General features: G+C 44.4%; 1 protein-coding gene across 2 annotated transcripts in view; it reads right to left on the bottom strand.

Moving 5' to 3' along the window:
- LOC143962744 (uncharacterized) overlaps window positions 1–14,471 on the bottom strand; it is a 435,927-nt gene that overhangs the window by 80,193 nt on the left and 341,263 nt on the right. For both annotated transcript variants that reach the window (XM_077472147.1, XM_077472146.1), the window contains exon 12: window positions 11,392–11,502. In XM_077472147.1, coding sequence (XP_077328273.1) covers window positions 11,392–11,502 — 111 coding nt within the window. The remainder of the gene's footprint in view (window positions 1–11,391; window positions 11,503–14,471) is intronic.

Genomic DNA, 14,471 nt, shown 5'->3' with positions numbered 1-14,471 from the left:
GCTTTCCATTTATTCTACACATGTCTACCTCACTCTCTTCATGGATGTTTAAAAACCCTGCTCCATTACTTCTGCCTTACTTCCTGAACAGACTTTAGGTCATGACACAGGAAGTTAACCAGATGATCTCAGCACACATCCTGCATCATCTACCCTCAGCTGGTCAACTCCTTCCTGTGTCAAGATCTAAAGCCTGTTCAGGAAGTAAAGCAGAAGTAATGGAGAGTGAGATAAGTGTATGTACAATAAATAGAAAGCTGTTTTATATTTGCAAAATAAGTACATTAATGCTATATTTGTACATAGGGGAGCTAGAATTTAGAAAAAAAAGGTGAACAAAGTTGAACTTATCCTTTAAACTGTTGTTACAAGGACAGAAAGTGAGGGAAAATATTTCTCACAGACCTGTTAAATCTACATTTGCAAAAACTGGCCTATGCATTCCTTGTTTACATCTGCTGGCGATGACCCCCACCAATGTCAGGGAGGCAGTCTAATTATCAGGTAGTAGAGATTGTTCACTAACACTAAGGCCTCTTTCACATGGACAGGGGTTCGGTAAAGACAGGTGACTGAGCCACGTGGGTGTGGGCCCAAAACTCATGACAAAGTCACCCATGTTCTCTCCTCCAGGACGTACCTGAATAAGGGCAGACTAAGACCAACCCACAGGCCACACACAGTCCTCTCGATTCTCCATTGTAACCCCACTCATGCACATATGGTGTGCCAGAAACATGTAGGTCTTTGTACATCAAGCCTTCAGTCCCTTCAATATCTATCCTAACTATACATTCAAGTCATAATAAAAAAATGATTGCAGGGACCAGGTAACTGTAAAAAAAAAAAAAAAATTCAAGGTTCAGTACAAAGGATGCCTCCCTTCTTAGAAACCAGCAACAGGCAGAGGAGACATCACCAGGATATGTAAGCAAATATACGCTGATACATACAGGCAGGGCAGGACTTAGGGTGCTGGGGGCCCCTGGGCTTGAGTCACTTTCGGGCCCTACCTTCTATATTAATTTGTCGCCATCTGGTGCCGTAACAATATAATCGATCCAATCGTTATTTGAAGTGCCAAGCTACTTTTAAAAGGTGACTGGTACCGTAGACAGTGTTAAATGCTAAACAAAGTAATAATCTATTACTGATTGAAGCTTAAAAAGTTTTTTTCCAATAAATAAATAATGATTAAAAAAGTTCAAAGTGATCAAGTGTTTATTGCAATGCACAAATGTCTTGGTCAGAATGAGAATATAAAACACTTATTTACCTGGAAAACATATTGAAAAACAATCAACTACCTTGTAAGGTTGCAATCATAACAAATCAATTGCAAGAATATAACAAAATAACTCATTGAACAAAGTAGTGCAAGATAAATTGTACATTCTACTCCTCCTGAGTATTACGATACCACATGTGTGGGACTTTTCCACAGCCTGGCCACTTAGAGAGGCCCAACATGCAGGGAGCGCCGTCACGTGTTCTAGGAGCATAAATTACACATCTAACTTCTTGACTACCTATTACACTTTTGAAGGCCCAGGAGCACCAGGACTATGACACGTGACACTGATGTGGCACTGATGACACGTGGCACTGATGTGGCACGGTTGACAGATGGCACTAATATGTGGCACTGCTGACAGATGGCACTAATACGTGGCACTGATGACACGTCACACTGATAACAGATGGCACATGGCACTAGGGACAGGTGGCACTGAGGACAGATGGCACTGGGGACAGGTGGCACTGATGACATGTGACACTGATGACAGATGGCACTTATACGTGGCACTGGGGACAGGTGGCACTGGGGACAGATGGCACTGATGACAGATGGCACTTATATGTGGCACTGGGGACAGGTGGCATTGGGGACAGATGGCACTGAGGACAGATGGCACTTATACGTGGCACTGGGGACAGGTGGCACTGATGAAAGATGGCACTTATACGTGGCACTGGGGACAGATGGCACTGGGGATAGGTGGCACTTATCCATGGCAGTGGCACTGGGGACAGGTGGCACTGGGGACAGATGGCACTGATGACAGATGGCACTTATACATGGCACTGATGACAGATGGCACTTATACGTGGCACTGGGGACAGATGGCACTGGGGACAGGGGGCACTTATACATGGCAGTGGCACTGGGGACAGGTGGCACTGGGGACAGGTGGCACTTATACGTGGTACTGGGGACAGGTGGCACTTATACATGGCAGTGGCAGTGGCACTGGGGACAGGTGACACTGATGACAGATGGCACTTATACGTGGCACTGGGGACAGGTGGCACTGATGACAGATGGCACTTATACGTGGCACTGGGGACAGATGGCACTGGGGACAGGTGGCACTGATGAAAGATGGAACTTATACGTGGCACTGGGGACAGATGACACTGGGGATAGGTGGGACTTATACATGGCAGTGGCACTGGGGACAGGTGGCACTGGGGACAGATGGCACTGGGGACAGATGGAACTTATACGTGGCACTGATGACAGATGGCACTTATACGTGGCACTGGGGACAGAGGGCACTGGGGACAGGTGGCACTTATACATGGCAGTGGCACTGGGGACAGGTGGCACTGGGGACAGGTGGCACTGGGGACAGGTGGCACTTATACGTGGCACTGGGGACAGGTGGCACTGGGGACAGGTGGCACTTACTTATACATGGCAGTGGCACTGATGACAGATGGCACTGAGTACAGATGGCACTTATACGTGGCACTGGGGACAGATGGCACTGGGGACAGGTGGCACTTATACATGGCAGTGGCACTGGGGACAGGTGGCACTGGGGACAGATGGCACTTATACGTGGCACTGGGGACAGGTGGCACGTATACATGGCAGTGGCACTGGGGACAGGTGGCACTGATGACAGATGGCACTTATATGTGGCACTGGGGACAGGTGGCACTGATGACATATGGCACTTATACGTGGCACTGGGGACAGATGGCACTGGGGACAGGTGGCACTTACTTATACATGGCAGTGGCACTGGGGACAGGTGGCACTGGGGACAGATGGCACTTATACGTGGCACTGGGGACAGATGGCACTGGGGAGAGGTGGCACTTATACATGGCAGTGGCACTGGGGACAGGTGGCACTGGGGACAGGTGGCACTGATGACAGATGGTACTGAGTACAGATGGCACTTATACGTGGCACTGGGGACAGGTGGCACTGGGGAAAGATGGCACTGGGGACAGGTGGCACTGGGGACAGGTGGCACTGGGGACAGAGAGATGGCACTGGGGAGTGGGGACAGATGGCACTGGGGACAGGTGGCACTGGGGACAGAGAGATGGCACTGGGGACAGATGGCACTGGGGACAGGTGTCACTGGGGACAGAGAGATGGCACTGGGGACAGAGAGATGGCACTGGGGACAGATGGCACTGGGGACAGCACTTTACATTGTTTTTTTTATTTTTTTACTCACAGTGACAGGCTGCACGTCGCTCTCCCTCCTCACAGGCTGTCTCTGTGAGGGGGAGAGCCGGCGATGAGAGATGATCTCATGATATCATCTCTCATTGGACAGATCAGTGCTAAATGGCTGCTGTGATTGGCCATTTAGCATGATCTGTGATTGGCTGTGTCCAAGGGACACTGCCGACACAGAACTTCCCCGATGCGTGCCTGCAGCACGCATCAGGGGAAGTAAACAAAGACGTCCTCCCAGCAACTGCCGTCCGCGCTGTAGCCTGCTATAGCGCGGACGCCTAGTGCAAAGTATGGGCTTGCGGGGCTCGCTGGGCCCCCTATTGGACGGGGCCCATGGGCTTGAGCCCCGTCAAGCCCTATTGAAAGTCCGGCCCTGCATACAGGCCTGTTCTTTCCACAAGAGAGGTGATACATTTTTATTCAGATTTAATAAAAATGTGTAAACTACTTTGTAACCTGTTCCGAAAAGTGCACCAACCACTTAAATTGACTGGGGGACACAATGTACTAAGTGAGAAGCCTCATGGTTCCTTATTTCCAACGCTGAGATTATATAGTTACATTGTTGCATAGTAGGTGAGGTTGAAAAAAGAAAAAAGTCCATCAAGTTCAACCTATGTGTGTGATTATATGTCAGTATTACATTGCATATCCCTGTATATTGCAGTCGTTCAGGTGCTTATCTAATAGTTTATTTACACTATTAAAGCCCCCCCCCCCCCGCTAAAACCACCGCCTGTGGAAGGGAATGCCACATCCTTGCCGCTCTTACAGTAAAGAACCCTCTAAGCAGTTTAAGGTTAAACCTCTTTTCTTCTAATTTTAGTGAGTGGCCAAGTGTCTTATTAAACTCCCTTCCACAAAAAAGTTTTATCTCTATTGTGGGGTCACCAGTATGGTATTTGTAAATTTAAATCATTTCCCCTCTCAAGCATCTCTTCTCCAGAGAGAATAAGTTCAGTACTCACAACCTTTGTTCATAACTAATATCCTCCAGACCCTCTATTAGCTTTGTTGCCCTTCTATGTACTCGCTCCATTTCCAGTACATTCTTACTGAGGACTGGTGCCCTGAACTGGACAACATACCGCAGGTGAAGCCGGACCAAAGTCTTGTAGAGAGAATTATCGCTTTATCCCGGAGTTAATCCCCTTTTTAATGCATGCCAATATTCTGTTCAGCAGCTTGGAATTGCTTGCTAATACTGAGCCTATCATCTACTAGGACCCCCAGGTCCTTTTCCATCCTAGATTCCTCCAGAGGTTCAACCCCTAGTGAGTAGATTGCATTCATATTGTTGCCACCCAAATGCATTATTTTACATTTTTCTACATTGAATCTCATTTGCCATGTAGTTGCCCGGCCCATTCATTTGTTCAGATCTTCTTGCAAGGTTTCCACAACCTGCGGAGAAGTTATTGCCCTACTTAGCCTAGTGTCATCTGCAAATACAGAGATTGAGCTGTTTATCCCACCCTCCAGGTAATTTATGAACAAATTAAATAGGATTGGTCCCAGCACAGAATCCTGCAAAACGCTGTTCTTTCACTGACCCGGTCACATGACTGCTCTGATTTCTCCTCCAGTCTAAAGCGACACTCAGAGGAGGAGGAGGAGCGGGAGGAGGAGAGCAGCCACAAAAAAAACTGAGCTATTGAGTTATTTAGAAGCCTTGTTTTACAACACAGGAAAAGCAGTGTAGGAGAGGGGGCTGGCAAGTGATTTTTTCTCAACTTTAGATTATGCAGGTAGCGCTGTCCCAGGGCCAGGAGAGGTGGGGCGGCCGGCCTGACACCGTAGCTGTACGCTGGCCACTTTAAGGGCTATAGGGGACACACACACGACACTGGAGTCCATGCGCATGCCCGGCAGACGCGATGTCTGCCGGCGACCCGCGATCACTCCTCAGAGAGCCAGAACGAAGATCTGTCAATGTAAAAAAACAGATCCCCATTCTGTCAGGGAAGTAGAGAGAGATCTGTTGTTCCTAGTGATCACGAAGGGAGTGGACTGACAGGGAGCAGAGAGTGATCAGTGATCTCTCTCTGCTCCCTGTCAGTCCACTCCCCCCACAGTTAAAAACACCTCCCTAATGAATACTTAACCCCTTGATAGCCCCCTGGTGTTATCCCTTTCCCTACCAGTGACATTTATACAGTAATCAGTGGCTATTTTTAGCTCCAATCGCTGTATATTTGTCAATGGTCCCAAAACCGTGTCTAAAGTGTCCGATCTGTCCGTCGCAGCCCCACTAAATATCGATAATCACTGCCATTACTAGTAAAAAAAAAAAATTATAATAAAAATGCCATAAATATATCTCCTATTTTATAAACGCTATAACTTTTTTGTGCCAATATACACTTATTGTGATTTGTTTTACCAAAAATATGTAGAAGAATACATTTTGGCCTAAACTGATGAAGAAATTTTTTATTTTTTGGATATTTATTATAGCAAAAGGTAAAAAATATTGGATTTTTTTCAAAATTATCACTCTTTTTTTTGTTTATAGCACAAAAGATAAAAAACACAGAGGTGACCAAATACCACCAAAAGAAAGCTCTATTTGTGGGAAAAAAAGGATATCAAATTTGTTTGGGTCTCACGACCACGCCATTGTCAGTTAAAATGGCGCAGTGCCGTATCGTAAAAAATGGCCTAGTCAGGAAGTGGGTAAATCCTTCTGGGCCTGAAGTTGTTAAAATAGATTATTGCCTATTATGAGATGATACTACCGGTATATGTGATAATGTTTTATCTACTTGATAATTATCTTCTAATTGTAATATATCTTCTAAACTAAAAATATGCAAAGATAGTTATATAGAAGATAATCATGTAATAAGTGACTACAGCCCTGCATAGATGTCATGTATAGTGGTGAGTGAATGTGCTCAGGTTCGATTCAGGGAAGCGGTTGGCTGAACCCAGCAAGAAGTCCAAAAATTCATGGCAAGGAGAGCTGGGCAGTGCCATGAGGGAAATATAACAATGCAAAAAAAATTCAAATAAATACTGTACTGTACAGCATGGAGAGCGGTCTCCTTTTACCAATCATTTAAATGACATGCCTGGGAAATGTCTTAAAGCTGTTTATTGTGTTACAGAACAGTACAATTCTCACAGACAGCAGCTGTGATTTTGTTTTTGGCATCCCATTTTTTTTTAATGTTTACATTATTGCTGGACTTAGAAACAAGAGCAACCATTATATTTGCTCAGCATGGCTCCTGTCCACAAGGCATACCAGCTGCAAAACAACATGGCAGCATTTTGCACAGGCTGTTTAATAAGGTAAGATTGGGGGGCTTGGTTTATCTGAGGAGTAAGTGGATGACACCATTGAGGAGGAAGTGATAGACTGTGCTGTTAAGACATTGGATGGCCCTACCAGCTCCAGTGGTGTGCCCCATCCGGCATTCTTCCCAGGTGGCAAAAGATACGCCAATGTGCAGCAAAAAATATATAGCATACCTGCCTATCCTTTGTGCCTATGTATCTGTAGTCGCATGGACCCTGCCACTGAAAAAGTGGTTTAGTGACACAAACACATTGCCTTTCACATGCTGGTGGAGAGCAAGGATGTTCTTCTGGACAAGATACTGGTGGGTACATTGCACAAGCTATAAACTTGCAGAATGGAAGCAGCTGCAAAGCCAATAGTTTTGCAACCTGGCATTGAACTACTGGGCATGGGGGTGAAAAGGAGCTTTTTTTCTACCCCAGCAGCTGTGGAAGACTTTTGTCTGGTAAAGAAGGTTGCTGCCTGGTGCTGGAGACTTAAAGTGGTTCTAAAGGCAGAAGGTTTTGCATTAAGTTTATGCATTAAGATAATACTTAATGTGATTGTAGCCGTATTAGTGCAATTGTGACAGAGAAAATTGAGTACTGTCCGTGATACTTTTTTTATTTGCACTAACATACAATTTTTCAGGACAAGCTTTTGGGGTATGTCCCCTTCTTCAAGGTCCAAGCAGTACTCTTGGACCTTGAAGAAGGGACATACCCCGAAAGCTTGTCCTGAAAAATTGTATGTTAGTGCAAATAAAAAAAGTATCACGGACAGTACTCAATTTTCTCTGCATTAAGATAAAAAACCTTCTGTGTTCAGAAGCCCCCCTAATACTTACGTGAGCCCCATCTTGATCCAGCAATGTGCAGGAGAGAGAGAGGGGTGAGGCCACGGCTCTGTGTGTGAATGGACACACAAACTGCAAACTGCCCCTGCGCATGGCTGAGCTCTTCACTCAATGCTATTCTGCCTTTTCCTCCTCTTCAATCTTTGACACCCATGTAGAGTCTTCCACCTCATCATGCCCGGCTCCCTTACCACTGGATCCCACTTGGCAGTAAGCTGCAGCTGCAGTAATAAACTACTACTTGCTAATCTCTTTCTGATATACCCTTTCTCTACAGCCCTGGCTCATTTCTTCACGTCTGAAATGAGGAATTCTTGTGCATGACCAAGATGCTCCTATCGCAGCAAGTGACTTATTGTGTGATAAAATTGTTCCATCGGCTCCTCCATGCCAATTTGTGGGGCTGTGGTGGAATAAGCAGAAAAGGAGAAGGAAAAGGAGGGAGAATTTGCAGCAGTTGCAGGTAAATGGAGACTCTGCACCTAGTAGAAGGGCAAAGATAGTAGCTTTGTCAGTCACTCAACTACCTTCTTGTCAAGCTCTGGCTGTATAGCATAACCAAACTCTGAAAGATAAGGGAGACTTGCCCTGTCTCTCAATGGTCTGCACCATTTTCTACTGCTTGCCCCCTACTACCTCTGCATGCAGATCCCCTGCCTCTCCATTCTAAGCCCTTGTACACACGGTCGGAGAATTCGTCAGAATGTGTCCTATCGGACCGTGTCGTCGGATAATTCGACTGTGTGTGGTATGCATCGGACTGATTCCGTCTGAATATCCGTCGGACCCAATTTTCCAACATGTTGGAAATATTTCCCGACCAACTGGTTCGATCGGACATACTCCGATCATGTGTAGAGAATTTTGATCGGACCAAGTGCCACGCATGCTCAGATCAAATTCCTACATCAAAGCTATTGGCTACTAGCCTGAACGTAGTCCCATCGTAATGAAATTACGTCATGACGTTCTGAATGATCGAATTTTTCGACAACTTAGTCCGACCGTGTGTATGCAACAGTTTCGGACAAGATCCAATGGACAAAATCCGACGGATTTGGTTGTCGAAATCTCCGACCGTGTGTACAGGGTCTTACTTTAATGTCAGACCAAACACAAGCAGATGATACTTTTAAAGGTGCAATTGAGATCGAACAAATAATATAAAAGTGTAACACAGATATTTTATTGGTACAGGTTAAAAATATTGTATGTATACATTAAAAAAAACATTAGATACTGTACATGTAAAAATAAACTTGAGTGTGAAATGTATTCTGATAATTACAGGAATCAGATTCCTCCAAAAAAAACATGGCTGAATGGTCCATCTTTTAAAAATGTTATTAATTACTGTAACAAAGACAGCAAAAAATATAGTCTGATCTTAAATGTTACCAATGATTGGCACTTTCAGTTGTATTCTGACAGTGATGATAAATGACAAGTTTAAACAAGCAGCTATTACTAATAACAGAATATGGCCAGTGTTTTCAAATTCTTCAGAGATGAAGGGGTTGGTACCACTTGAGTCCTTTATATTTGCTTTTCCTACTGTCAGGATTAAGCTGAAAAAACCTAAAGAACGTACCTTAATCTCCCACCTCCTCACTTTCCCTGCTATCCCAGCTTTCATTACAATGAATTTTCTTCTTGCATGAAAGTCTAGTAGGAACTTTCACGTCAACTTTGTTCAAGGTACTTTAAAATACTAATAGAGAGAGTATTATGTTAAGTTTAATTATAGGCCCTTTCATATTCCTTTCTCTGAATGGATCCATTCTATGGAAAACCCTATGGTTGTGACCTACAAAGCTTTGTTTCGCAAATAAAACTCTTTTCTTCCAGCCAATTGCCTTTGTGTTTCAAGTATTGAGAACAAATTCGAGTTTTCCCTCTTCAGGCTTTCATGACAAAAAAGTGTTCCTTAAAAAACTCCATTATACTCAGGTGATGTCTATGTAGACAGATATGTGTATTCTACCCTGGGTACCTCGTTCTTTCTCTACCTTCTCTTTGAAAACTTTGTTTAACTTGTTTTTTTTCATGTACTAAACAAAACATGGAAGCAGTGAATAAAAGGGATGTTTACTGGAGGCACACGTACAAGCTTCACAAAATGCTGTGCTACCTTTTGTGGTTTAACATTTCATAAGAAAAGAAACCACAGACAAAGCAAACATACAATAATGCAAACCATAAAGGACTTTACTGATTCATTATTATTATTTTACAGGAAGGACATTTATGAAATAAGGTCAAAGCCTATAAGGTAATACTCTTTTAGTCTGATGGAGGCATGGAACACAACAATGTTGACAGATGGACAAAATGGCTCGGATAAAGTCAATGAAATTAAGTAACAATGGCAGGCAGTATTGAATTGATGTTTTAGAATGGGAATATGAACACTGGCCCACGACACACCGAGTCGGTCCAATACTATAGTGTGATTACCTCCCAGCTGGTTTAGCTTATATCTTAACAAACTCGAATTAAACCAACTTGTGGAAATATGATATCTGTTTGATGTCTGAATAGCATTCAGGCTTTGCCATCAAAGGACAATGAAGAATTAAGATACCAGAGAGATTGCTTTACATGCCTATTATAGAATGCACTGGGTGCTCTTGGCACCTAGCCACTGTGTACCTATGGAGGAGGGTACATTAACAGAAAAGCTAACTGCTTTAGCAATGTGATAACTAATGCGCATTGATAATAGTAGATGTACAACTGACCAACAAAGATAATTCATGACAGCTAATTAAAAAATCACAGTGGTTGCTTCTGCATATAGCCAGCATAATAAAAAGATTAATGCTGGCTGCTGAAAATCAATTATTTGCTTGTTTTGGTGATTTTGTTTTAACGTATTTGCTAGCCTTTAAAGTGGAGTTCCACACAAAAATTGAACTTCCACTTTAAGTGATGGTGACCCCCCCTGACATGCCACATTTGGCATGTCTTTTTTTATGGAGGGGGGGCGGATACCCTCTGTTTGGAGGCCCCACTTCCTCCCGGGTCTCCGCTGCTCTGTAAGGAAGTTCACCTCTCCCCCTCCCTCCCTGCAATCTTCTGGGACATGTCACAGGTCCCAGAAGATTGCCCAGCCATTCACATTTCATATGTGCGAGATGTCAGTTTCAAATGTAACATTTCCTAATATTTGAGCCTAAGAAAAAACATCCCTAAGTGCATTCAACCAGAAGGGTTTAGGAACATTCGACCAATAAAAAAAATAGCCTAACATTACAGACTAAGAAACATGCACAATGTATATGGTGAATACTGTGCTCACCACCTACAGTGTAATGAATCATTTACGGCAAAGAGGTAACTGATACACTGAGTTGATACAATGTTGCAGAGATGGAACTCTGTTGTTTACCTAAGGCCCAGTTCACATCTATCGATTTGAGATAGTGTGAACTGCAACTCCACCCACGATTTCCAATTGCCCTGCAATGCTGGCAAAATGCAGCATGCGTGTTCGTGTGCCATTCATTTTCAATGGCACCTAAACACGATGCGATTTTGACGCGACTGATGTGCCATAAACTGCACTTCAATCGTGGCAAACTACACCATGCAAAGCTTGTCATCCAAAAGAAGCTCCATTCTGTCTGAATATTTCTCAGGTTTCCATTAAGTATAAAATAATAACAAACCAGATGAACAATTAACCAGATAATGATCTTCATAACTCAGAGGAAGTTAGATGATAATGATAGTATGCAATACCTATGTATTATGTTCTCTTACCCGATATACATAGAGTTCTTCAGCATCGCTTAAAGCATTTGAAGGAACTATTTCTTTTAAAGCCATCAGCACCTGGAGGCAATCTAAGTATCCATCTTCATCAGTATCCACCTTAAATAAAAAAAATAGGCCATACATGATTAAATATACTCTGCTGGGGAGCTGCTTTTAAAATGTTTTTTAACTTAATGCAGAGAATTTCTTATGCCGCGTACACACGAGCGGACTTTTCAACATCCAAAGTCCGAAGGACCGAGTCCGTCAGACTATCCGATCGTGTGTGGGCTGCAACGGACTTTTGATTCACCAAAGTCTGACGGACTTTAGAATATGGAACATGCTTCAAATTTTCCCGAAGGAACTCCGCCGGACCCGGTCCCCTTCGAAAACTCCGCTCGTGTGTATGCTACTCCGACGGACTAAAACTGACGCTAGGGCAGCTATTGGCTACTGGCTATGAACTTCCTTATTCGAGTCGGGTCGTACGTCATCACGTTCGAATCCGTCGGAGTTTAGTGTGATTGTGTGTGGCCAAGTCCGTTCGGCCGAAAAGTCTGTCAGAACTCCGTCGGAATTCCAGCAGAACTCCGACGGAACTCCTTTGGAAGTCTGTCGGACTTAAGTCCGCTCGTGTGTACGGGGCATTAAGGTAACAAAAACCTTTTGCATTCAGAACTGCTTTATCTAGAACAGAAATTTTCTGGAACTCCATACACTATCTGAAGCTCACCCTGACCTTCCATAATAGTGGATAAAAGGGAGGAGGCATGGACAGTAAGGGGTTTATTTATAACTGTTTGCACACAAGATTTACCCAACTTACACCCTTGACAATTGAAACCAATTAGAAAATGTGTGAATTTTGGGTGAAAGTTGTATGAATATTGGGGAAAGACATTGATAAATAGACCCCCATATGTGGGACTAGGACAATATCAGGGTAGGAATTTGGGGTACTTGGACATTTGCCCTCTCCTACTTGGGTAATACAAATATGTTGGTTTGGCTGGTGGCTCTTTTATGTGGCTGAATGCAGAGAGCAATGTTCAAAGAATTCAAATGTGTAAAGTGTGTTGTGCTCATTTATTAAATGTAGCTAAATGATAAGTATTGTTTAATTATTATTAAGTCCCCCCTGCACAGTAGTTTTGTGTGCATATAAGTGGCAAGTATTTCACTAATGCCCTATACTAGGCTTGTGCAATTTGTTTCGTAATGAATGGAAATTTGGCCGAATTTCGCATCTTTCGGACATTCGGATGCATCCGAATGTCAGAATAAAAAAATAACGAATAATAACGAATACGAAAGAAATATAATGAATGAATTCGAATGAATTTGGTAATTCTTTAAAGATCTAATGAAATAAAAGGTCAGCTCAAAGTAAATCTTATAGTCCAATCAGCTAATTAATTTTGTGCTGGAGGTTGGATTACTGGCAAAGTGCATTCCTGAGAACTGAGTTAGAAGGGTGTTGTATTGTATTTGAGCCAAGGAGAAGAGACGTTGTCATTGTGTGTGTAATGCCGCGTACACACGATCAAACAAGCGGGTGGAAAAGTCCGGCAAACTCAAGTCCGCTGGACAATTCCGGCATACTTTTTTGACCCGAAAGTACGGCGGACTTAGAAAGTAGTTTTACACTCCAATCTTACCGCCGGACTCGCATTTCGGCGGACAATCCGGCCGTGTGTATGCCAGTCCGCCGTACTTTTGAAATGAGCGGACTTTTTCCGCCCAGAGAAAAGTCCGCTCATTTCGAGCGGGTCTCCAGGTAGGCGGGGCCCGCGAAGGATACGTCGCTGGCCCCGCCGCCTGGTATGGACTTAAGGGGGGAACCCCAACGCCGAAAAAAATCGGCGTGGGGGTCCCCCCAGGTCCACATCAGACCCTTGTCCGAGCATGCTACCCGGCGGGCCAGGAAAGGGGGGGCGAGCGAGCACCCCCCCTCCTGAGCCGTACCAGGCCGCGTGCCCTCAACATGGGGGGTGCCCCCACTCCAAAGCACCTTGTCCCCATGTTGATGAGGACAAGGGCCTCTTCCCGACAACCCTGGCCGTTGGTTGTTGGGGTCTGCGGGCGGGGGGCTTATCGGAATCCGGGAGCCCCCTTTAATAAGGGGGCCCCGGATACCGGCCCCCCACCCTATGTGAATGAGTATGGGGTACAATGTACCCCTACCCATTCACCTGTAAAATAAAGTACAAAAAAAAAAAACACAACACACAAGGGTTAAAATAGTTTATTGCACAGCTCCGGGGGTCTTCCGTCTTTGGGGGTCTTCTCGCCGGACTCCTCCGCTATCTTCTTGTAGCTCTTTTACTAGCGGAGGAGCCCGGCTTTCTTCCTTGCCGCCGCCCTTCTTCCAACTTCGGGGGTCTTGTCCCCCTCTTCGGTTCTCCTGCCGGGCCACCGCGCCTTCTTCTAGCTCTTTTACAGGCGGTGGCCCAGTCTTCTGAGCGGACTTTCCTCCGCGTGTGTGGGCGAGTCCGTTCATTTCAAAAGTAGGGCGGATAGTACGGCGGACTTAGTACGCCGTATTAGTCTGCTGAAAAAGTGCCGTGTGTGGGCAAGTAGCCCGTTCGGAAAGTCCGACGGACAGTCTGGCGGGAAGTCCGCCAGACTAAGTACGTCGGACAGACGGCTACGTGTGTACGCGGCTTTAAAAGATTCAATAAACAAACGACATTCCAAACTAGGAATCATTATCACGAATGTCTATACATACATAAATAGCGAATTTCAACGAATACGAACGAATGAATTCAACACTCTACGAATAATAACGAATTATCCGAAAACGTATTAACGTAACATAACGAATATAACAGAACAAAATTATGTATTTTACGAATGACAAGGAACCGAAACTAAACAAAATTTTCCGTTGTGCACAAGTCTACCCTGTACACACAGTCGTCAATTCAGACGGGAAAAGGTCCAATCGGATTATATTGTCGGAAAATCCGATCATGTGTGGGCTCTATCAGACTTTTTCCATCAGAAATTCTGACAGAAGAAACATGCCTTGGGTTTTGCAAGGGTTTTAATGGGCAATTATTCTTGGCAACGAGTTAGGA

The sequence above is a fragment of the Lithobates pipiens genome, unplaced genomic scaffold, assembly GCF_037356315.1.
Source record: "Lithobates pipiens isolate NorthernLeopardFrog02 unplaced genomic scaffold, aLitPip1_a1.2 Scaffold_8, whole genome shotgun sequence".
NCBI classification, from domain to species: Eukaryota; Metazoa; Chordata; class Amphibia; order Anura; family Ranidae; genus Lithobates; species Lithobates pipiens.
This window is presented reverse-complemented; position numbering and strand designations above follow the sequence as displayed.